General features: G+C 39.6%; 1 protein-coding gene across 4 annotated transcripts in view; it reads left to right on the plus strand.

Moving 5' to 3' along the window:
- Positions 1 to 22,230, plus strand: part of IARS1 (isoleucyl-tRNA synthetase 1) — a 117,389-nt gene that overhangs the window by 48,575 nt on the left and 46,584 nt on the right. For all 4 annotated transcript variants that reach the window (XM_037037269.1, XM_037037270.1, XM_037037271.1 and 1 more), the window contains exons 18-27: positions 273 to 356; positions 1,127 to 1,271; positions 3,033 to 3,153; positions 5,794 to 5,885; positions 9,030 to 9,107; positions 13,280 to 13,401; positions 13,815 to 13,917; positions 14,175 to 14,258; positions 18,305 to 18,479; positions 20,447 to 20,559. In XM_037037269.1, coding sequence (XP_036893164.1) covers positions 273 to 356; positions 1,127 to 1,271; positions 3,033 to 3,153; positions 5,794 to 5,885; positions 9,030 to 9,107; positions 13,280 to 13,401; positions 13,815 to 13,917; positions 14,175 to 14,258; positions 18,305 to 18,479; positions 20,447 to 20,559 — 1,117 coding nt within the window. The remainder of the gene's footprint in view (positions 1 to 272; positions 357 to 1,126; positions 1,272 to 3,032; positions 3,154 to 5,793; positions 5,886 to 9,029; positions 9,108 to 13,279; positions 13,402 to 13,814; positions 13,918 to 14,174; positions 14,259 to 18,304; positions 18,480 to 20,446; positions 20,560 to 22,230) is intronic.

Consider the following 22,230-nt stretch of genomic DNA (forward strand, 5'->3'; position numbering starts at 1 on the left):
CTTTCATTTGTCTGGGATAACTGCCTAGTCTATAATTTTTACTGTTAAATCATGATGTCTTGCTACCTTTATCTATCCTGAAGTTTCTACATCGACTCAACACAGTATTTAAAAAACAAGCCTACAGATATTAACAAAACAACTTTATTGTTGTACCTTAACATTAACTTATATGCCATTTGCATTTATATATTTCAGTTGAAGATATCTATAACCATATATAAAGATACTGTAAGGTTGACTTATTTGACATCTCCCTTTTATTTTTCAAGTGATGGCCAAAAAATGAGCAAACGAAAAAAGAATTATCCAGATCCAGTTTCAATCATCCATAAATACGGTGCCGATGCCCTCAGGTATAAACCGGTGCTCTCCTTTGTGTGTACTTGTCATTCCTTATGTAAGCACTTCTCACCTCTCATTCCGTTAATCATATTCCTTACATTTGGTTTATAATTAGCTTTTAAAAATGTATCTGTTTTAGGAGGAGTTAAATTTCTAAGGTGTTGACTTAAACTCCCTTCCCCTGCCCAAGGTGTTTTATTAAATAACAGTGACATTTCCAAATCTAGAAATCTTTTAGAGGATAAGGACCTCTGTCTAAGTTTTTCCATCTTGCTGGTGTTACATCATTTATTTCTATTTTCTTCTTACTCTTCAAAGAGTCATATGAGGTATGCTTATCCTAGAGCAAGTAAAAACACTGAAAACCTTTTAGAGAATGTGAGCTGCTGCTTGACATAGTCATAGTCGTGAACATTTAGTGTTCAGGGTAAAAGCCTCTCTGTCCTGGCTCCTTGTGAGTCTCTGGTGCCTGCGTGTGTCCTGGCTTCCTCTCGGTTCTGCCACACTCACCACCCATGGCCTGGGCTGAGACCAGCGCAGGGCATGCCTCTAGGTTGGTCCACTGCCACATTTTGTTGTGGAAGTTACATCTCCTTTTATAATTCCCTGGGTCTCATATGTAAAAATAAGAGCTTTGTCGCTTTTATACAGACCATGAGAAGACTACTCATAATTACCCACTTTTTAGAAGAAAGGATTATTTTGGTGTTACCCTATGAAAATGTCACATGAAAATTGGTACCATCTACATTCCTTTTTTTGTGTAAATTTTATTTTCCAGATTGTATCTGATTAACTCCCCTGTGGTAAGAGCAGAAAACCTCCGCTTTAAAGAGGAAGGTGTGCGTGATGTCCTGAAGGATGTGCTACTCCCTTGGTACAATGCCTATCGCTTCTTCATTCAGAACATCCTAAGGCTACAGAAGGTGTGGACCAAAGTGCTATGGTTTGAGCTAGGTGTGGGCCAAGGTGCCTTCCCAGCTGTGTTGAGCTCGGTTTGCTCAGGCCCTGTGGTTGGAAATTCAGAGACCCTTGGGAATCCATAGGTGAAGGTATCTGGGGTCCTTGCTCAGACAGGAGCATGGGTTGGAGCTAAGCCGTCTGGGCACACTCACCTATACAGATACGGGAGCCTCACCTGTAGAAGTGTTGTGTTGGGTATACATTTAGCCACCTCCCCACCCCTTGTGGGACCAGTAGGGGTGGCATGGCGGAGCTAGTGAAGAGTCAGCTACTGTCTGAGATTGAATGTCCGGTAAAGGCTGCTGCAAATGGGTGGTCAGGGAAGGCCCTTTGATGGGGGTGTTTGGGCTGACACTCTGTACATAAGAGAAATTCTCATTGGGTTGTTAGGATTTAGAGTGATGACTGCGATGTTTTGGAAAGTTTCATCCTAGCAGTTACCTGTTGCCCAGGAGGCAATCTCTGAGAAGCCACCTCCCCCGCCCCAATGACTGCCCTTAGGCCAGCAGGCTCCGTTAGGCATGTGCCTATCTGCGCTAATTTTAGTACTCCACGTGGGGTCAGGGCCCAGATACTGTTCACCTTTTTACCTCAAGCACCTTATAGGTAGAATTGCTTAGTAAATTACTGTTGACTAAATATGTAATGGTATTCTTTCCTGAAAAACTGGTTGGAAAGCTGAGCTTTGTACAGCACACACCAGCAGTCAGATCATTTGCTTCCTGCTGCCTCTGGCTTATCTAGGTCTGCTAATGAACCTTCTAGGAGGGATTTTCCCTGTGGTTTGAGAAAGGCAGTCACCTTCCCAAGACCCCTAGTGTTCCTGGCTTGTCATTCCTGCCACCTCTTTGGGCCAACAGTGCATTTTGCAGGCCACCCACTGGTCCGGAGCCTCATCTGGGCATGGCAGCAAGACGTCAGCTCCATCCTCAGGCACTTAAATCAGAGCAGGGATCAGCATGGCCATTCTCTGCCACTGGTGGTGATGCTGTATGAGTAGGGATAGGTAAGGTGGGCCTTCAGGATTGAGCAAGATTTTTCAAAGGAAAAAGAATGGGTGAAATAGAGCATTCTAGGTAAAATGACCAATATAAGCTGAGACACTGCCATGTTTTTTAGACCATAATACACACCTAGGTTTTAGAGGAGGAAAATAGGAAAAAAATATTTTGAAGCAAAAAATGTGCTAAAATATTTAATAACATAATATTTCACCAATGTGAATGTAAACAGAACTCAACAGCAGCATTAACAACCATTATTCCTTCCAAATGGGGAAGGGGGTGTGTGTCTTCTATTCTGAAAAATACATAATTCTTAGGGTTCATTTTCAATTTATAGTCAGTTACCTAGAGATTGCCAGTTTTTCTGTCCTTCCTTTCTCAAATTTAAAGTAATTAAAACCCATACTTACTGACAAGATTTTGGAATACTTCTCAATTCATAATCATTCTTTGGTACAGAAGAATAATTTTTTTCCCCAAATTCCCCTTACTTCACTCAAAAATGGAATTCACTAATTGAGGATCTAATGTCCCAAATGTAGAGCTTATCCTAAAAATATTACTGAGAATTAGAACTGTAGATTAATCTGGATTTTTTTTTGAGGGGGGGCAGGATGTGACTATTAATATAGACAAATATTTAAGTGCTTTAAAGTATTAGTTTCGTTACATGAATTTCCCTCAAGCATGCAGAATGTTACAACAATTGTCAATTCCTAGGAGGAAAAAATGGAATTCCTGTACAATGAGAACATGGTTAAAGAAAGTGCCAACATCACAGACCGATGGGTCCTGTCCTTCATGCAGTCACTCATTGCATTCTTTGAGACCGAAATGGCAGGTGCGTCTTTCTTTAGCTTTCCTCCCAAGACTACAGACTCTTCTCTATGATTGCCCTTTAGATACTACTTTTTATATATAAACATAGAGTCGATTTTGTACAAATTTTAAGAGATATAGAAGAAACAAAGCAGTAGATAAATACTTGTTTCTTTTATTATGCAAATATAATTTTGTTAAGGCTTGTTGTAGAAAGGTGCTGGCCCAAGGAATTGTCTCAGGGGATGTTCGGGGACCTTCTCTATCCACCAGACCACGTGGGCCCATGGAATCATAGGCTTTGGTGTTGGGTGGTTCTACTATCTTTTCCCTGGCGTAGCATTGCCTAGTCTATGAACCTTAATTTCTTTCTGTGAAAAATACCTTGTCAGAGTTATTACAAGGCTCAAATAGAGATCATATACATATGTGTGTGGCTCAAATAGAGTTCATGTACACATAACTGACAGATAATAGGTACTCAAAAAGTAGTACTTGTTAGTAGTTCATTTATTATTTTCAGGTCTGCTTTATTAAATAATTAGTCCTTGAACAGTCTAGAAAAATTAGGAAATACAGAAGAGCAATAATGAAGTGGACATTTCTCTATATTTCTATTTCCTGACAACACGAATTGGGTTTTACATAGAGATTGGGAAGGTAGGTTATGATGGTTTTCTCAAGGTTGGAGATAGAATAACCATAAGTCAGGGAGAAATTTTCCAGAAATTACTGACTAGGATACCCAAGATGGGGATTCCTTTTTCACACCCTAGCAAGTTTGACCTGCCTCCCTCAGTACCCTGTGGTGCCACGTGCTGCTGTGCAGGTGCAGGACTCATCAGTTTGAGGGGCTGAGCCAGCCTTTGTTGCTGACACAGACCTGCCTCTCCGCTGCTGAAATAGGTGCCTCTACACTTGGAACAATAGGACAGTTAGTCTAGGAATTTCCATGTGTTTATCAGTCATCCTGAAGGACTATATCTCCCCCTTATACATATGTAATTAGGATCAGATGACTGTCAAGCTTTTGTAGATATTGTGAGTCAAGTTCCAGGCTACCACAATAAAACAGATATCCAGTAAAGAGAATATCACAATAAAGCGAGCCACATGAATTTTTTGGTTTAACAGTAGATATAGGTGTTACGTTTACACTAAGTCTGCAAAAGCATTGTGTTTAAAACAACATGCATACTTATGTTTACTGATCATCTGAGCCTTCAGTAGTCTTTTTTCTGGTGGATATTCTTTCCTCAATCCTGATGTCTGCTGACTGATCATGGTGATGGTTGCTGAAGGTTTTGGTGGATGTGGCAGTTCCTTAAAATTAGACAGTAATGCATCAGTTGACTCTACCTTTCCTGCACAGTGATACTGTGTGTTAGCATTTTATACCTTCAGTAGAACCCTTTCAGAATTGGAGTCCATCTCAAATCCTCCTGCTGTGTTATCAAATAAGTTTGTGTAATGTTCTAAATTCTTTGTTGTCATTTCAGCAATCTTCACAGCATCTTCACCAGGAGTAGTTATGCGGCTCTTCTTTCCTTCGAACACTTACAGGCCATTCTGGGTTTATTAATTGGCCTAATTTCAGTGTCACTGTGTCTTAGGGAATAGGGAGGCCTGAGGAATGGAAGAGAAATGGTGGAATGGTCAGTCAGTAGAGCAGTTGGAACACTAATTTATCAATTAAGTTTATAATCTTGTTGTTACGATTCATGATACCCCAAAGCAATTAAATAGTAACACCAAAGATCATAAGTCACCATTACAAGTATAATAATGAAAAAGTTTGAAATATTGCAACAATTACCAAATGAAACAAAAACAAAATGAGCAAATGATGTTGGGAGAATGGTGCCAGTAGACTTGTGAGGTTGCCAGAAATCTTCAATTTGTAAAAGAAAGAAAATGTAAAAGAACAAAAAACACCAAATACCTTTCAAGCACAATAAAGCAAAGTACAGTAAAATGAGTTATCCCTGTATTTCCCCTTAGAAAGCCTGTTCTGTTTTATCCATAGCTCTTGCTAAGTTTGTCAGTGGCAGCATGAAGGGTTGTTTGGTCTGGGTGGTTGTTTGTGATGAGGCTGGGCTGTGTATTATACAAGACTGAGCAGCAAGCATCACTCGTTTTCCTTACCAGGTGCCAGGAGCACACACCTCTGCAGTTTTGACAACCAGAATGTCTCTCCAGACATTGCCAGTGTCCCCTGTGGGAAAAAATTGCTCTGGTTGAAAAACATTGACCTATGTTATGTCTCTTAACATCTCATTAGACTTTTTTGTGTCAGTCTTAGTTGAGGTACACAGCAGCACAGTAAAGGAAGTTGGGCCTTCGTAGTGCTGTAGCTTTGCATAGCTCCTGGGAAACATGCTTCCTGGATTTATGTGATGGGCAATATTGGCCTCTGAGCCACATTTTCCTCACAGACAGGAGCTCACAGGGTGGTATGTGTGCGCCCCTAGACCCTTGGTGATCACATTGTATGTCCTCAGTAAATGAGCCATTATGATTGCTTCACTTTGGTTCTTTCTGTCCTTAACAAGCTTGGCGACTCTTAGATGACAGGGTGACTTGTTCTTATGTCCATCCTTTCCTCAAGTACCCCAAATGCTTAGTATATTCTTGCAACCTGATTGATTGGTCTTACTTTTAGCCTATAGGCTCTATACTGTGGTGCCTCGCCTGGTCAAGTTCATTGATATTCTCACCAATTGGTATGTCAGAATGAACCGCCGAAGATTAAAGGTGAGTCTGGACTGTTCTTCAGAAGATCAAAACGTGTAGCGAGTCTGAAAATACATACAGTCCAGTGCTCTCAGTTTTTGAAGCAATCTTTTTTTTTTTTTTACATTGAGCATTAGCTATATTTATCACCATTTGATGGATGGGGACCTGTAAATTTTAAAAGTCATGGAGTGTGTTTTCACAACACAATTATAGACATGTCATATTGGAAGGAGTCTCAAGGCTATGTAGGACTAATCTGAGCAGATCTTTTAGAATGCAAAATAAAGTGATGTAAATGTTCTTTGACTTTTTAAAAATGCATTTTATTGATTGTGCTATTAAAGCTGTCCCATATTTTTTTCTCCAGGTTAATCCCCTCCACTTAACACCCCTCTCCCCACCAGCATACCCGTCTTGGTTCATGTCCATGGCTTGTACATACAAGTTCTTTGATTTCTCTATTTCCTATACTGTTCTTAACCTCCCACTATGTATTTTGTACCTACCAGTTATGCTATAACCTGTAACTTTTTCTCCATTCTCCCCCTTGACCCTCCTTACTGATAACCCTCCATGTGATCTCCATTTCTGTGATTCTGTGCCTATTCAGGTTGTTTGCTTAGTTAGTTTTTGTTTGTATTTTTAGGTTCAGTTATTGATAGTTGTGAGTTTGTTGTCATTTTACTGTTCCTAGTTTTGCACATCATCTTTTTCTTAGATAAATCTCTCTAACATTTCATATAATAAGGACTTGGTGATGCTGAACTCCTTTAACTTGACCTTATCTGGGAAGCACTTCATCTGCCCCTTCACTCTAAATGATAGCTTTGCTGGATAGAGTCATTTCGGATGTAGGTCCTTGCCTTTCATGACTTCTAATACTTTTTCCAGCCCCTTCTTGCCTACAAGATTTCTTTAGAGAAATCTGATAGTCTTTTGGGGACTCCTTAACTGTCTCCTTTTCTCTTGCTGCTTTTAAGATTATCTCCCTCTCTTTAATCTTGGGTAATGTAATTATGATGTGCCTTGGTGTCTGCTTCCTTGGGTCTACTTTCTCTGGGACTCTCTGAGCTTCCTGGACTTCCTGGAAGTCTGTTTCCTTTGCCAGATTGGAGAGTTCTCCTTCATTATGTTTTCAACTAAGTTTTCCATTTCTTGCTCTTCCTCTTCTCCTTCTGGCACCCCTATGATTTGGATGTGGGAACATTTAAAGATGTCCTGGAGGTTCCTAAGCCTCTCCTCATTTATTTGAATTCTAGTTTCTTCATTCTGTTATGGTTGAATGTTTCTTTCTTCGTTCTGGTCAACACCATTGTCCAGAGTCCCAGTTTCCTTCCCATCACTATTGGTTCCCTGTACATTTTCTTTTATTTCACTTAGCACAGCCTTCATTTTTTCATCTAATTTGGGACCATATTCAACCAATCCTGTGAGCATCCTGATTTACCAGTGTTTTGAACTCTGCATCTGATAGGTTGGCAATATCTCTTCATTGCTTAGTTGTATTTTGGGAGCTTTGATCTGTTCTTCCATTAGGGCCATATTTTTGTCTCATTGCACGTGTTAAGTAGTAAAGAGTGGAGTCTTAGGTGTTTGTGCAGGCAGAGCAGCCCACATTGCTGCTGCTTGTTGCTTTATGTAGGGGAGGGTCAGGGAGGAAACAATGCTGCTTGTTAGGCTTTGCTGTCTACTGGCTTTCAGTCCCTTCTGCTGCTATCCTCAAGCAAATGGGCCCTTCTGGTGCTGATTCCCAGGTGGGTGGGTTTGTGTACCTTCTGGGACCCTTTGGGTCTCCAACAAACTCTCATGTGAGGCTGGGAGTTTTTCCTTCCACCTCAACCCCCACAGGTTTTTTCAGTCAGAGGTTTTGAGGCTCCATTTCCCTGCACTGGAACCCTGGGTTGTGTTCCACCCAGTCTGCCAGCCGCTGCCTCACCTGCCTGGTCCTCCTTCCACTGCCTTGCTGCCAGTCCTCTGTTCCTCCTACGAGTCTGGATGAATGTGTCTTCTTTAACTCGCTGGTTGTCAAGAGTTCCATACAGTGATTTTCTGGCAGTTCTGGTTATTTAATGTTGTCCTTTTTGTTTGCTCAGAGGCAATGTATATCTACCTATTCTTCCATCTTGGCCAGAAGTCTAAAGTTATGTAAATGTTTTAAAATTTTATATACGACTGTGATCTCCAGGGTGGCTTCTACCTTTAAAGGGTCAGTTATTTATTGACAAAACTCTTCCTTGAGCCTGTTGGGGGTTTACAATGAGTGATGAATGGGTCCTGTCTCAAGATTTAAGCCATGCATAAACAGTGATAGTACAAGACAGGAAGTGAGGGTCGCTCATACTGAAGGTCAGTCGGAGGCGCCCATCAGTTTTGCCTTTATATGTGTTAATGGTAAAAGCCCATAACAGAACAATAATTCATTTTTGTTAAATTATACACACATACACACATATGCATGTACGTACACACAGTCTGTAAGGATATGCATTAAAATATGTACAGTAGTATTTTCTGGGTAACTTATTTATTGTTAAGTTTTTGTTGTTGTTTTTTATTTTATTTATTTATCTTTAGAGGGACAGGGAAGGAGAGAGGGAGAGAAATACCAATGTATGGTTGCCTCTCCTGTGTCCCCTGCTGGGAACTGGCCTGCAACCTAGGCATGTGACCTGACTGGGAATTGAACTGCGATCTTTTGGTTCACAGGCCCATGCTCAATCCACTGAGCTACACCAGCCAGGGCTTTGGTTAAGTTTTTTTTTTAATCTTTTTTTTCTATAATGAATCAATATAACTATTTAAATACATGGTATACACATTTTTAATAAATAAGGACTGTTACCTAAAAGTACTTTAAATTTTGTATTGGCAACTACTTCTGTCTATTGTGTGGGGATCCCACTATCAACCTGAGGATTCTGTTCTTTGTCTTTACCTCACAGTTAGAGAGCCATTCTCCATCAGCTTAGCCAGCCACAGATGTGGGGGGGAGTAGGGGCCCCATCTTGGCTCTCTGCACTGACCCTAGGTCATAGGTGATTGTGGTCATTTCTCCTGGCTGTGTCTGTCATGTTGATACACTGTGGGCTCCCTTTGGATTGCCTATTTTTAATAATCTTATTTGGTTTTAACATTTTGGTTTGTTTCTTTTTAATTCACTAGGGTGAAAATGGGACAGAGGATTGTGTTATGGCCCTGGAGACCTTGTTTAGTGTTTTATTTTCTCTGTGCAGACTTATGGTAAGATGCTTGGCCCCATTCTAAAACTCCAGCCCTATGGACTCTTTGCAGTATCCTGTTGTCTATACATATTCTGTATTTGTTGTATCAGAAATGGAAGTCAAGTTTTATAACAACCTAAATTCCTAGTTCGTTTTTAGAAATCTTGTTAGCTTTCATGTGTCAAGCAAGGAACATTTGTTTCAAAAGGTAGTTGTTTTTTTTCTTCCCACTGCTCACAATACATTTCAGGTCATGGTTCTTGCATCTAGATTGAATTGCCACAATTCCCTTGAATATCATTCCTCATCTTAATGGGGATTCCTCTACCAATTGAAATAATTAAATTATATACAAGTAAAGTTTTTGTGTCTTTTAATCCCCATATCCTATTTTTGCTAGTCTGTTATAAATTATAAACTTCCTTCTGTATATTTCTTAAACATACACAGAATTAGAACCTGCTTTGTATCAGGTCCTGTGCCTGATTTAACAACATCTATCCTCACTTTTTTAAATATGATTTTATTGTTTTTGATATTTTTAATTTATTTTTTGTATTTAATTATTGTTCAAGTACAGTTTTCTGTCTATTACTCCCATCCCAGCCCACTCCCCCGTGCTCCCCACCTCCCTCCCATTTCCACCCCTCTTAGTTGTTTCACATGTGTCCTTTCTACTAGTTCCTCTAAATCCCTCCCCTTTCTCCTCTGAAATTCCCTCCCCTGTCCCTTATTTATTTATTTTTAGAGAGAAGAGAAGGGATAAAGGGAGGGAGGCAAACATCAATGTGTGGCTGCCCCTTGTGCACCCCCTGTTGGGGATCTGGCTAGCAACCCAGGCATGTGCCCTGACTAGGAATTGAACCAGCAACCTTTTGGTTTGCAGGCCAGCACTGAATCCACTGAGCCACGCCAGCCAGGGCCTCACTCATTTTTATTCTATGAAGCAAGTTGAGTTCCCCCATTTTACAAATGAGCTTTTGGAGTTTTGGGGACATTGGGTTTTTTTTTTATTGACTTTGCTGGTATGTGGTCAGTAAATTTTTGTCTGTTTGTTTTTATTTATTTGGATGACATTGGTTAATAAAATTGTATAGGTTTTAAATGTATGGTTCTGTGACACCTCATCTCTATATTGCATTATGTGCCTGCCATCCAAAGTCAATTTTCTATCTCCAGGTATTTGACACCCTTTAAACTTTACTACCCTTTTCACCCTCATTCCCTAGCAACAACAATACTGTTGTCTGCGTCTGTGAGTTTTCGTTTTTCATGTTTGTTCGTTTGCTGTTTTTGGTTTTATATCCCACATATGAGTGAAAGCATATGGTTCTAGTTTTTTCTGTCGACTTACTTTGCTTTGCATGACCTTTTCACTATTCATGTCACAAGTGGAAGTATTTCATTTTTTCTTATGGCCGATTAATATTTCATTGTATATGCATAGTACATCATCTGTATTCATCCATCTATCGAAGAACACTTTGGTTGTTTCCATGGTTTGGCCAACTGTGAATAATGCTGTGATGAAAACATGGACATATATCAAGTTTTTCAGGTAGATAGCAAGAAGTGGAGTTGATGGGTCCTATTGTAACCCTATTCTTAATTTTTTTTAAAGATTTTATTTTTCATCTTAGAGGGGAAGGGAAGGAGAGAGAGAGAGAAATAATCAATGTATGGTTGCCTCTCGTGCATCCCCCACCAGGAACCAGGAACTGGCCTGCAACCCAGGCATGTGCCCTGACTGGAAATTGAACCAAGATCCTATTCTTAATTTTTAAAGGAACCTCCATGCTGTTTTCCATCATATCTGTACTAGTTTACATTCCTACCAGCAGTGAGGGAGGGTTCCTTCTTCACAACCTCTCCAGAACTTGCTATCACTTGTCTTGTGATAATAGCTATTCTAAAAGCTGTAAGGTGGTATCTCATTGTAGTTTTGATTTGCATCTCCCTAATAACTAGTGAAGTCAAGTATCTTTTAATATATCTGTTGGCCACTTGTAGTCCTAGGAGAAGTGTCTGTTCAGGTTTTGGGGGTTTTTTAATGTAAGGTTTTATTTTTTAATTGAATTTTAGAGAGTAGATGAGAGAAAGAAAGAGGGAGAGAAACATCAGATGTGTGGTTGCCTCTTGTGCACACCCAGCTAGAAACCTGTCCTGCAACCCAGGCATGTGCCCCGAGTGGGAACTGAACTGACGACCCATTGGATCACAGGCCAGCACTCACTCCACTGAGTTACATCAGTGGCCAGGGTCATAATTGTTTATTGTTGCTAATAATTTTTGGTGGAGCCTTTAGGTTTTTTATAGAATCATGTTCTCTGAAAAAGACACTTTTGAAAGCTTCTTCATTCCTAATTTGAATTTTTTTTATTTGTTTATCTTGCCTGATTTGCCCTGGCTATGGTGTATAGTACTGGATTGAGTAAGAATGATGAAAGTTCCTAATCTTAGAGGAAAAGCTTTTAGTTTTTCACAATTAAGTATGTTAATTGAAGATTTGTGTTAGATAGCCTTTATTATGTTGAAGTATCTTTTCTCCTATACCCATTTTATTGAGTGTTTTAATTACAAGTAGATGTTGTTTCTTATCAAATGCTTTTTCTCATCTATTAGTAAGATCACATGGTTTTTATCCTTTATTTTGTTAATGTGGTGCATCCATTGATATGCATATGTGGAACCACCCCTGCTCCCTTGGAATGAACCCCAAGTTGATTGTGATGTATTGTTTTTGAGGTACTGTTGTGTTCAATTTGCAAGTATTTGTTTAGGATTTTTGCATCTGTATTCATCAGAGATACTGGTATGTAGTTTTCTTTTTTTTGTTTTATCTGTGTCGGGTTTTGGTAGCAGGGCTGTAGCCTCATGTATGGAAGTGTTATCACTTCAATTTTTTGGAAGGGTTTGTGAAGGGTAAGTGTCAGATCTTTGAATGTTTGGTAGAATTGACTAATGAAGCCTTCTGGCCCTATACTTTTGTTTTTTAGGAGTTTTTTTTGTTTGTTTGTTTATCTTTTCTTTTAGTTTACATATTATATTTTTAGAGGAAGGGAGAGAGAGATGAGAAACACCAGTGTTAGAGAGAAACATTGATTGGTGCCTCTCATACTCACCCTGACCTGGGACCAAACCCACAACCTAAGCATGTTCCCTGACTGGAAGTCGAACTAATGTTCTTGTGCTTTGTGGACAATGCAAGTGAGCCACACTGGTCATGGCTTAGGAGGTGGGGGTTTTTTGTTTGTTTGGTTTGGGGTTTTTTGTTCGTTTGTTTTTTTAAGATTATTTATTTATTTATCTTTAGAGGGGAAGGGAAGGAGAGAGGGAAAGAAATATCAATGTATGGTTGCCTCTCGTGCATCCCCTGCTGGGAACTGACCTGCAACCAAGGCATGTGCCCTGACTGGGAATTGAACCGCGATTATGTGGTTCCCACGCCCGCACTCAATTCACTGAGCTACACCAGCCAGGGCCTTAGGAGGTTTTGGATGGTGGTTTCAATTTTCTCACTCCTGTTCAGTCTTTTTAGATTTTCTAGTTCTTTGTGATTCACTCTAAGAAGGTTATAGATTTCTAAAACTTACCTTTTTCCCCCCCGATTATTGAATTTGGTGGCCTATAGTCTTTTAGAGTATTTTTTAATTATCCTTTGTATTTTGGTCTTATTGGTGATAACTTCTTCCCTTTTCTTTCTTATTTTGTTTACTGGAGTCTTTACTCCTTTTTTTAGGGAGTCTAGCTGGGTTTGTCAATTTTAGTACTAGCTCTTTGTTATATTAATTTTTGTATAGTTTTTTTTGTTCTTCAATTCTACTCTGATTTTTACTATTTCCTTCTGCTGGCTTTAGGCTGCTTTTTTCTTTTTCTAGTTCTTTAAGATTAGTGTGAGGTTGTTTTCTTATGGTTTTTCTTTTTTCTGGAGATAAGCCAGTGACCCTTATTGCAGAAATCTCTCAGGATGCTTTGGGTCCTCACTGTTCTCTTCTTTTGTTCCACAGGAAGTTCCTCTCGCCAAGTTAAAAATGAGGTCATTTCTCTTGTAGGGCATGTTTAGTCACCTCATGTGCACTTCTGTTCATATATCTTAGTATTTCTTTAAAATGTTTAGTTTCTGTTTTCCCCGCTGAGGTCAGTTAATGATGGCTGCATGTGAGTGACATGATGTCCTCTGTTCTTTTATAGGCCCCCTATACACCTTTTCTTACTGAATTGATGTACCAGAATCTTAAGATGCTGATTGACCCTGCTTCTGTCCAGGACAAGGATACACGCAGCATCCACTACCTCATGCTGCCCCGTGTTCGGTAAGAATAAAATACATGTAAGCTTCACTGGGCCATGGGAAGGGAAGTTGCCAGAGACGCACTGGTGTGAGGCCCCTAGTCACTTTTTGCCCTGGCTCTCACCAGAGCTTCTCCGCAGGTTACAGATGTGGGGGGTGGGAGTGGGGATGCTCAGTGTGGAACCACCTCTAGTGCTGCTTGCTTCCACATATCTGGGGTGTGAGCAGGTCTGTTGGTGTCGCCTTGGGAAGCTGCTGGGTGTAGTGAGCAGGAGGCTCAGGCTTACTCATGTTGTCCTTCCCCAGGTGCTTCACTGGGAGGCCTCACCACACCATCATATCTTTAACCTGACCATCTTCCTTATTTAAGTATGCTTGTTATTTAGGATTTTTTTCTAATCTAATGTCTTTTACATCCCTATCTCTTCTAATCAGAGAGGAATTGATTGACAAGAAAATCGAGAGTGCAGTTTCTAGAATGCAATCTGTCATTGAACTTGGGCGTGTGATTCGAGACCGCAAAACTATTCCAATAAAGGTTTGAGATTTTATTTATTTTACATTGCACAGTCCTAAATGTTTATGTCTGAGTATTTTCTTAGTATAGAGAACTTACAGCAATGGCATAAATTTTCATTTCCTTTTATAGTAAGGGTATGAATGACTTAGTACTAGTTAAGCTTAATTTTGAGTCTTGGAACTTGACATTCAGATAAAATATTTAATGTTCCATATTTTCTACAGTTTTAAGGATTGGCTGCTTAGTGAACTCTTTGTCTTTTTTTTTTTTCCTAGTATCCATTGAAAGAAATTGTGGTTATTCATCATGATCTGGAAGCTCTTAATGAGATCAGGTCTTTGGAGAAGTATATCATTGAGGTAAGGCAGATGACTTATTTCTTTGGGTCTAAGCAGGATTCTTTTCTCGAGAAGATTATTTCAATTAGGAAACTTCAGTGAACTACACTTTCAGTATATAATTTATCCATTATATTGTGTACATCTTTATATACATGAATTTAATTATCCATGAAATTTTACTCTTGGGATCATCATGAATTTTTACACTGTTATTGGAATTCTTTAAAAGTTATTTCATGATCAATGAGTTTCCTTAACTTAGTCGGATCATTTATACCTTCATCTACTTCTCTTCTTCATAGTACTTTGTGATTAACAAAAAACTTTGTTCCTTCAAATTGTATAAGTAACGAGCGAACACATTGGTTGTGAGCAGTTAAGCACTAGCATAGAGTAAAAGGTGAGTCCCTTCTCTTCCATTCGTCCCATGGAATCTCAACCCCTCCTAGGGATGTTCCCCAGGGTAGCTTCTGCAAGGGTTGTTTCTAGCATTTTAGACATGTATACACACATCATTGGCTTTGTGCATATAGAGGATTATGTATATAACTTGCTTTTTTCACTTACAATTTCATAAAGGGTATCTTGTGTTAAAAACATAAAGACCTACTTTACTCTTCTTACAGCTGCATGATGTTCACTTTTTGGCTGTATCATAATTTTTTTATGTCTCTGTGTTGTAGGAAATTTAGCTTTTTCATTATAAACAAAAGGTTTGTAGTAACTTTGTGACTATGTTATAGTATGGACATTGGGTAGATTCCTAAAAGTAAAGATTTGAGGTCAAGAGTTAGACTAATGTCACTTGTCCTCCCAAAATGCTTTATTCCATGATGTTTCAAAAACAAATACACAGTATTTCAAATTTCATTTTTATTTTTACTGGTGATACTTAAATTTATTATTGTAAAAATATTAACTTCTGTGTTGGATTTAATTGCTTAAGTATTCCAAACAAATATTAGAACTAAAGAGTTATAAATTTTGTAATTAATGCTGTAGATATGGATAAAAATAGAATATTTTTAAGTAGAACATCTTAATCAGTCTGGAATCACCTAACACAGTTAAATGTAATGGCAAAACTAGGCACCTCCTTACAATTTGCTTTAGTCATATATCCTATTCTGTCATCAGGTACTGCTGCATTAGTAATTTTTTTCAAAGTTTGTGTTTATTTATTTTTAGAGAGAGGGGAAAGGAAGGAGAAAGAGAGGGAGAGAAACATCAATGTGTGCTTGCCTCTCATGTGCCCCCTACCAGGGACCCGGCCCACAATTCAGGCATGTGCACTGACTGGGAATCAAGCCAGTGATCCTTTGGTTCGCCAGCTAGGGCTGCATTAGTAATTTTTGACTAGTGTAATAGAGACCTGAAATGTTATGATTAAGTGATTCTTTTGGATAGTTAACCTTTTGTTACACTGAAATTGCTTGACCAAACATTATCCCTGAGATATGAAGTTCAGGTTCCTAATTCTGTAGTCATTTTTAATTGAGTTATGTTCAACTCTGTTGACTGATCTAAGCAGGAAAGGTTTTTTATACCCTGTAATTCAGTGGTTTTTAGTATTATTCATAGAGTTGTATAACCATTCACCACAATTTTACATTTTCATCAGTGCAAAAAGAAACCCTGTATCTATAATGTCCATGTACCCTTTCCCCTCAGGATCCTAGAATCATATGCTATATTGTCTTTTGTATCAGACATCTTCGACTTTATTCATGTTATAGTGTGAATTATTGCTTAATTTCTTTTTTAATTATATTTTATTGATTATGCTGTTACAGTTGTCCTAACTTTTCCCCTTAGCCCCCCTCTATCTAGTACCCCCTACTCCATCAGGCAATCCCCCCACCATTATTCATGTCCACAGGTTATGTGTGTATTATTTGGCTACTGCATTTTCTATACTTAAACTTTACACCTTGGCTATGTTGTAACTACCTATTTGTACTTCTTACTCCTCTCACCTCTAAACCCATTCTCATCCTCCCCACTCCCATCTGTCAACCATCTGGTAACCAACTCATTTCTCTTGCTGCTGTCAAGAGTCTCTCTTTATCTTTAAGCTTTGGTTGTTAATTATGATGTGTCTTGGAATGGGCCCCTTTGCATCCATCGTAATTGGGATTCTCCATGCTTCCTGGAATTGGCATATCTATTTCCTTCACTCAATTAGGGAAGTTTTCTTTTACTATTTTCTCAGAAAGATTTCCAATTACTTGGTCTTTCTCTTCTGCTTCTGGCAACCCTCTGATGTGAATGTTGGACTTCTTTAAGTTGTCCCAGAGGCTGTTTATACTGTCCTTGTGTTTTTGGATCCTTTTTGCTTCTTGTTCTGTGGTGTTTTTTGCTTCCTTATGTTTCACATCATTGATTGGTTCTCGACTTCATTTACTCTACTGTTGTCCCTGTAAGTTGTTCTCTATTGCAATTAGTGTATCCTTTGTTTCTCACTGGATCTTTTTTATGCTGCTGAGGTCCTCACTAAGTTCCTTGAGCATCCTTATAACCAGTGTTTTGAACTCTTCCATCGGATCGATTGCTTATCTGCATTTTGTTTAGCTCTTTTTCTAGAGTTTTGATCTGTTCTTTCACTTGGGCCATGTTTCTTTGTCTTTTCTTTTTGTTAGCGGCCCTGTGTTTGCTTCTGTATATTAGGTAGAGCTGGTTTGATGCTGTGTCTTGGCAGTATGGCCTAATGTAGGTGTCCTGTAGGCTCCAGTGGCACAGCATCCCCTATCACCCGAGCCGGGTACTCAAAGTGTGCCCTTCATGTAGGCTTAGTACACGCTCTTCTTATAGTTGAGCCTTGGTTGCTGTTGGCAGATCAATAGTAGGGATCTACCCAGGCCAGTCACCTGCAAGGACTGGGTGTGACCACTTACCACCAACCTCTGCTCTCAGTGGAGGATCAGCTGTGCAGGGCAGGGTGGTGGTGCTCCAACGTGGTCTGTAGATGTCCGCTGGGTCCAGGGTTTCCCAGGTGGTGCAGACCAGGGTCAGCCCTCATCTCTTTTTCCCAGGGCACCCTGCCTGAGCTGTAAAACAAGCTGAGATGGCCTCTACTTGTGCTGGGCTTGGAGATTCGCAGGAAAAGACATGCTGTGAATCTGGCTGTCACTAAGGCCCAAGAAGCCAACTGTTTCTTATTTGATAAGATTTAGGAGCCAAGACCAGCCATTATTATGGAAGAGTAGCTTGGGTAGACCTATAAGTTAGGTGGAGCATAGCCTCTGGGAATCTAAAAGGCTGGTCAGACAATGTTGGCCAGGTTGATGAAGTCCCAAATATGGCACCAGCTTGCAGTCACTGTAGGGGGAGGGTTCAGAAAATGGACAGTGACATCTGCTCTTCTTCCTGCTAGACACTTCAGTTTCTCCCTGTATTCCACTGGTGCTTGAGCTCAGAGGGAGTGAGTTGGAGTATGTTATCCTTTTGTAGGTTCTTTATGAGGAACTGTGTGGGACTCCAACAGTTTTTTTCAGTGACTCAATCCTTGCTGGTTTTTGTAGCCAGAAATTGAGGGGCCTTACCCTCCTGGTACTGGAATTTCTGGGCTGGGGGGCCTGGTCTGGGTTGGGGACTCCTCACTCCCACAAAATACCAGCTGAATTTTCATCTATATGGGTATGGGACCAGCCTGTTCCTCAACTACACCCCTCCTATCAGTCTGGATGGATGTGGTTTCCTTAATTCTGAAGTTGTCAGACTTCCATTCAACTCAATTTTGTGGTTGTCATATTCCCATTCAGCTTGATTTCTTATGTTCCTGTGTGATGGTGGTTCTACACTTTAGTTGTAATTTTGATATGGTTGTATGCAGAGGTGAGCCACGTCTACCTAAACCACCGTCTTTACCAGAAGTCAGTGCTTCATTTTTTTATATTGCTAAATAATAGTCCATTTTATAGGCAGACTGCATCTTTTATCCATTCGCAGTTGAACCACTTTTTATTTATTGTAAATAATGTTGCAAGAACATTTGTGTGCAATGTTTTTGTGGACCCATGTTTTCCTTTTCCTTATTTTCTTTCTATGTTGTCCTCCAACCATAGGAATTGAATGTTCGAAAAGTTACACTGTCTACAGATAAAAACAAGTATGGTGTTCGCCTAAGGGCAGAACCTGATCACCTGATCCTAGGGAAGCGTCTGAAGGGAGCCTTCAAGGTGGTGATGACATCCATCAAGCAGCTGAGCAATGAGGAGCTGGAGCAGTTCCAGGAGAGTGGTGGGTGTCAGCCTGATGGGAGTCTGAGCCTGATGAGGCTTTTGACATTTATTATAACTTTTTTCTTACCCAAAACTCTCCTGTATATAAAAGTGTTTATTAGGCATTATTCTGATAAGTTAGGAAAACTTAAATAGGCAACAAAAATGATCCCTAAGCCATCACACATTCATTTAGTGGAGGTTGAGTGCCTTCTCTCTGCTGGTTAGTATGTTTGGTGCTGGGGCACTGTTAAAATTCTGATTCATTTTCTTTTAGTTACAAATATAGTTGTATTATTGCATTATGAAACAGATCACACTATAATTTTAAATTTTGGTTTGTTTTCATTCATTTTAACATTTTGCATTTTTTATTTATATTATGTGTTACTATGTGTTAATATTAAAATGCTATTTCAATAACTATTTCAAAAGGTTGGTCTTATTGCTGCTTGACATTCTGCAGGTGTCCTAGGGCACAAGGTGTCTAATTGGTAGTGCTCCCTCTGAAGTTGAAAATCATAAGCACATAGGTGACACGAAAAGAGATTTAAAGACTCAGATCAGATGAGTGATTTTGAAAATTGGGGGAAATGTCCCTAAGATTCCTCAACTTGTTAAATAAAATTTATCTGGCACACTTGCATGAGTTTTAGCAACTAAAACTTGAGTACATAACTAATTTCACTTGCTATAATAAATTAATAAAAATCTTTGATCAACCTTACAGTCACAATCTAAGTTGTTTCACCAGGTAGCCAAAATATCAAAAATTCCTGAAATTCATCTTTTTTGACACCAAAAGACAACAGTTTTTAAACTGTATTTCCTGAATGGACTGTTCTACCCTGATGGAAGACAAAAATCGTTTTCAGAACATAGTGATATGATATGAGAATGGCATCCCCAGTCCTTAGAGACCAAGAACATCATTGTTGGTAATTACAGTGGGCTTCCTGAACATTGGGATTTTGCCACCCTGAGCTCTGTAAATTCTCTGCCTGTGGTGGATAGGCATGACCCTCAGAGTGTCACACTGTTCACCTTATTTAACCTGCACCCTGCTTACACATAATAAAACACCACAGTCCTGCTCTCACTGAGTGGTGGGCCTGAGGCCAGTTTGACTCTACAGACTGCATTTTTCATTACATCACGAAGCGTGTATTTATGATGGGAATTCATGGCATCCTGGCACCTGTCTTTGAATCTGGAAGTTTTTATACAANATCTGGCACACTTGCATGAGTTTTAGCAACTAAAACTTGAGTACATAACTAATTTCACTTGCTATAATAAATTAATAAAAATCTTTGATCAACCTTTCAGTCACAATCTAAGTTGTTTCACCAGGTAGCCAAAATATCAAAAATTCCTGAAATTCATCTTTTTTGACACCAAAAGACAACAGTTTTTAAACTGTATTTCCTGAATGGACTGTTCTACCCTGATGGAAGACAAAAATCATTTTCAGAACATAGTGATATGATATGAGAATGGCATCCCCAGTCCTCAGAGACCAAGAACATCATTGTTGGTAATTACAGTGGGCTTCCTGAACATTGGGATTTTGCCACCCTGAGCTCTGTAAATTCTCTGCCTGTGGTGGATAGGCATGACCCTCAGAGTGTCACACTGTTCACCTTATTTAACCTGCACCCTGCTTACACATAATAAAACACCACAGTCCTGCTCTCACTGAGTGGTGGGCCTGAGGCCAGTTTGACTCTACAGACTGCATTTTTCATTACATCACGAAGCGTGTATTTATGATGGGAATTCATGGCATCCTGGCACCTGTCTTTGAATCTGTAAGTTTTTATACAACTGTAGACATTGGGTCAGGAGGACATAATATCTTAAAGCCTCTGTAGCTTAATACTGTGAATGTTTTTTGTTAAAAGGTGGCACATTATACTTAAAGCGGGGCAGCTTGAGTAGGAGAAAGGACTGATTGAGTAACAGTGGCTATTGCTTCTCTAATAGGAACCATTGTTGTGGGAGGCCATGAATTACATGAAGAAGATATTCGTCTGATGTACACCTTTGATCAGGCAACAAGTGGGACAGCACAGTTCGAAGCACACTCAGATGCTCAGGTATTTTCTGTTCCCTAGAGCATTCTTTACCAGAAAATAAGATATACTTCTTTCCTGAAATGTTGATAGCATGTCTCAGGGTAAAGTAAAGCAGTTATTCATTTTAGATGATCTTAATTAAACCCCTCTATGATATGCTTTTTACATATTCATTTCTTTAACCAATGCATAAATATATGTTTTGTATGTGAGTAATTGTCCCAAGCGTTGGATCACACTAAAATGGATAGGATGTAATGTAATCTCACCTTTCAAGTGGTCAGTCAGTTACGGAGACCAGAAAGTAAGCTAATTGTTTTCTGCCTGATAGATTATATGGTAGAAGTAAGTACTGGGAATAATTTCTTTCTAAAGTGTGGGGTAGAGCCCTGATTGGTATGATTCAGTGTGTTGGTTGAATGTTGTCCCTCAAAGTAAGAAGTTGCTGGTTCAATTCCCAGTCAAGGCATATGCCTGGGTTGCAGGCCAGGTCCCTGTTTGAAGACGTGCAAGAGGCAAGCAATTGATGTTTCTCTCTCACATCAGTGTTTCTCTTCCTCTCTTTCCCCCTCATTTCCCCTTGCTCTAAACATTAAGTAATTAAATAAAATCAAAGTGAGGGGTAGAGGTGGGGATGTTTAGGGAGTGCTCTTTAAAGACTGTACAAGCAGTTTTGTATTCTGGGGCCAATATTTTTATTGTGATGGAGCATAGCATCCCTTTTGACTCCTGATCAGACTCTTCTGGGCAGATAGGCTCTAAGACCTCCAGGGTGGGAGTAGTGGGCTTGCTGGAGTCCCTCTGTGCCTAACATGTCAGGATTCAGTGGGGGGTGGGCAGTACCTTATCTGAACTGGCCAACCTCCTCGGGGCTTACATTAGATGTAGTCTCTGTGTGGTGTGGGCAGACTGGTGTGAGGAGCCAAAGGTGAGGAAGCTACAAAGGAAGGGAGAGGGAGTACAGGGAGGATGGTAAACACTGAGATGGTACAGTTCTCCCCAGCTCCAGCCAGTGTAAGCGAGAGCCTGAAGAAGTTTTCTGCTTGACTTAAGGAAGTGTCATTGTGGGCTGTGGTGGTGCTGCCCTGACTCTTCCTCCATTTCCCGTTCTGCTTTCTATGCTTTTGTGAAGCTCAACTTCTCTGATTGAGTTCCTTCTGAGGTAAATGGTGATGTTAACTAGTTTACGTGCTTATTCCCCTCTAATAGAAGTGAAACATACTATTAGTACATTATCATCACAATCTTCAGAACATATGAGATAGTAAAGTAGACAGTGTTGACAAGAAGATGATAAACTACTGTATTTTTCGGCCATAAGATGCACCTAGGTTTTAGAGGGAAATAGGAAAAAATTTTTGAAGCAAAAAATATGGTAAAATATTTAATAATGTAAATAATACAGTATTTTACCAATATAAATGTAAGCAGAATTCAACAGCAGCATTTACAACCATTATTCCTCCCAAATCGAGGGAGGGGTCTCGGGGGGGGGTGCATCTTATAGTCTGAAAAGTACAGTAACTCAAAAAAAATACTGCGGTTCATTTCAGAAATTATTTTTTAATCACAGTAGTAAACCGAACAATAAAAAGGGGTCTTGTTTTAAGACATAACAAGTGCCTTTAATCCACTTGTTTGTTATGGATCCATTGTGAAAAGCTGCTCTAAGGACTTCATGACCATTGACAA

Source organism: Sturnira hondurensis, unplaced genomic scaffold, assembly GCF_014824575.4.
Source record: "Sturnira hondurensis isolate 20B ecotype Veracruz unplaced genomic scaffold, ASM1482457v3 Scaffold0022910, whole genome shotgun sequence".
NCBI classification, from domain to species: Eukaryota; Metazoa; Chordata; class Mammalia; order Chiroptera; family Phyllostomidae; genus Sturnira; species Sturnira hondurensis.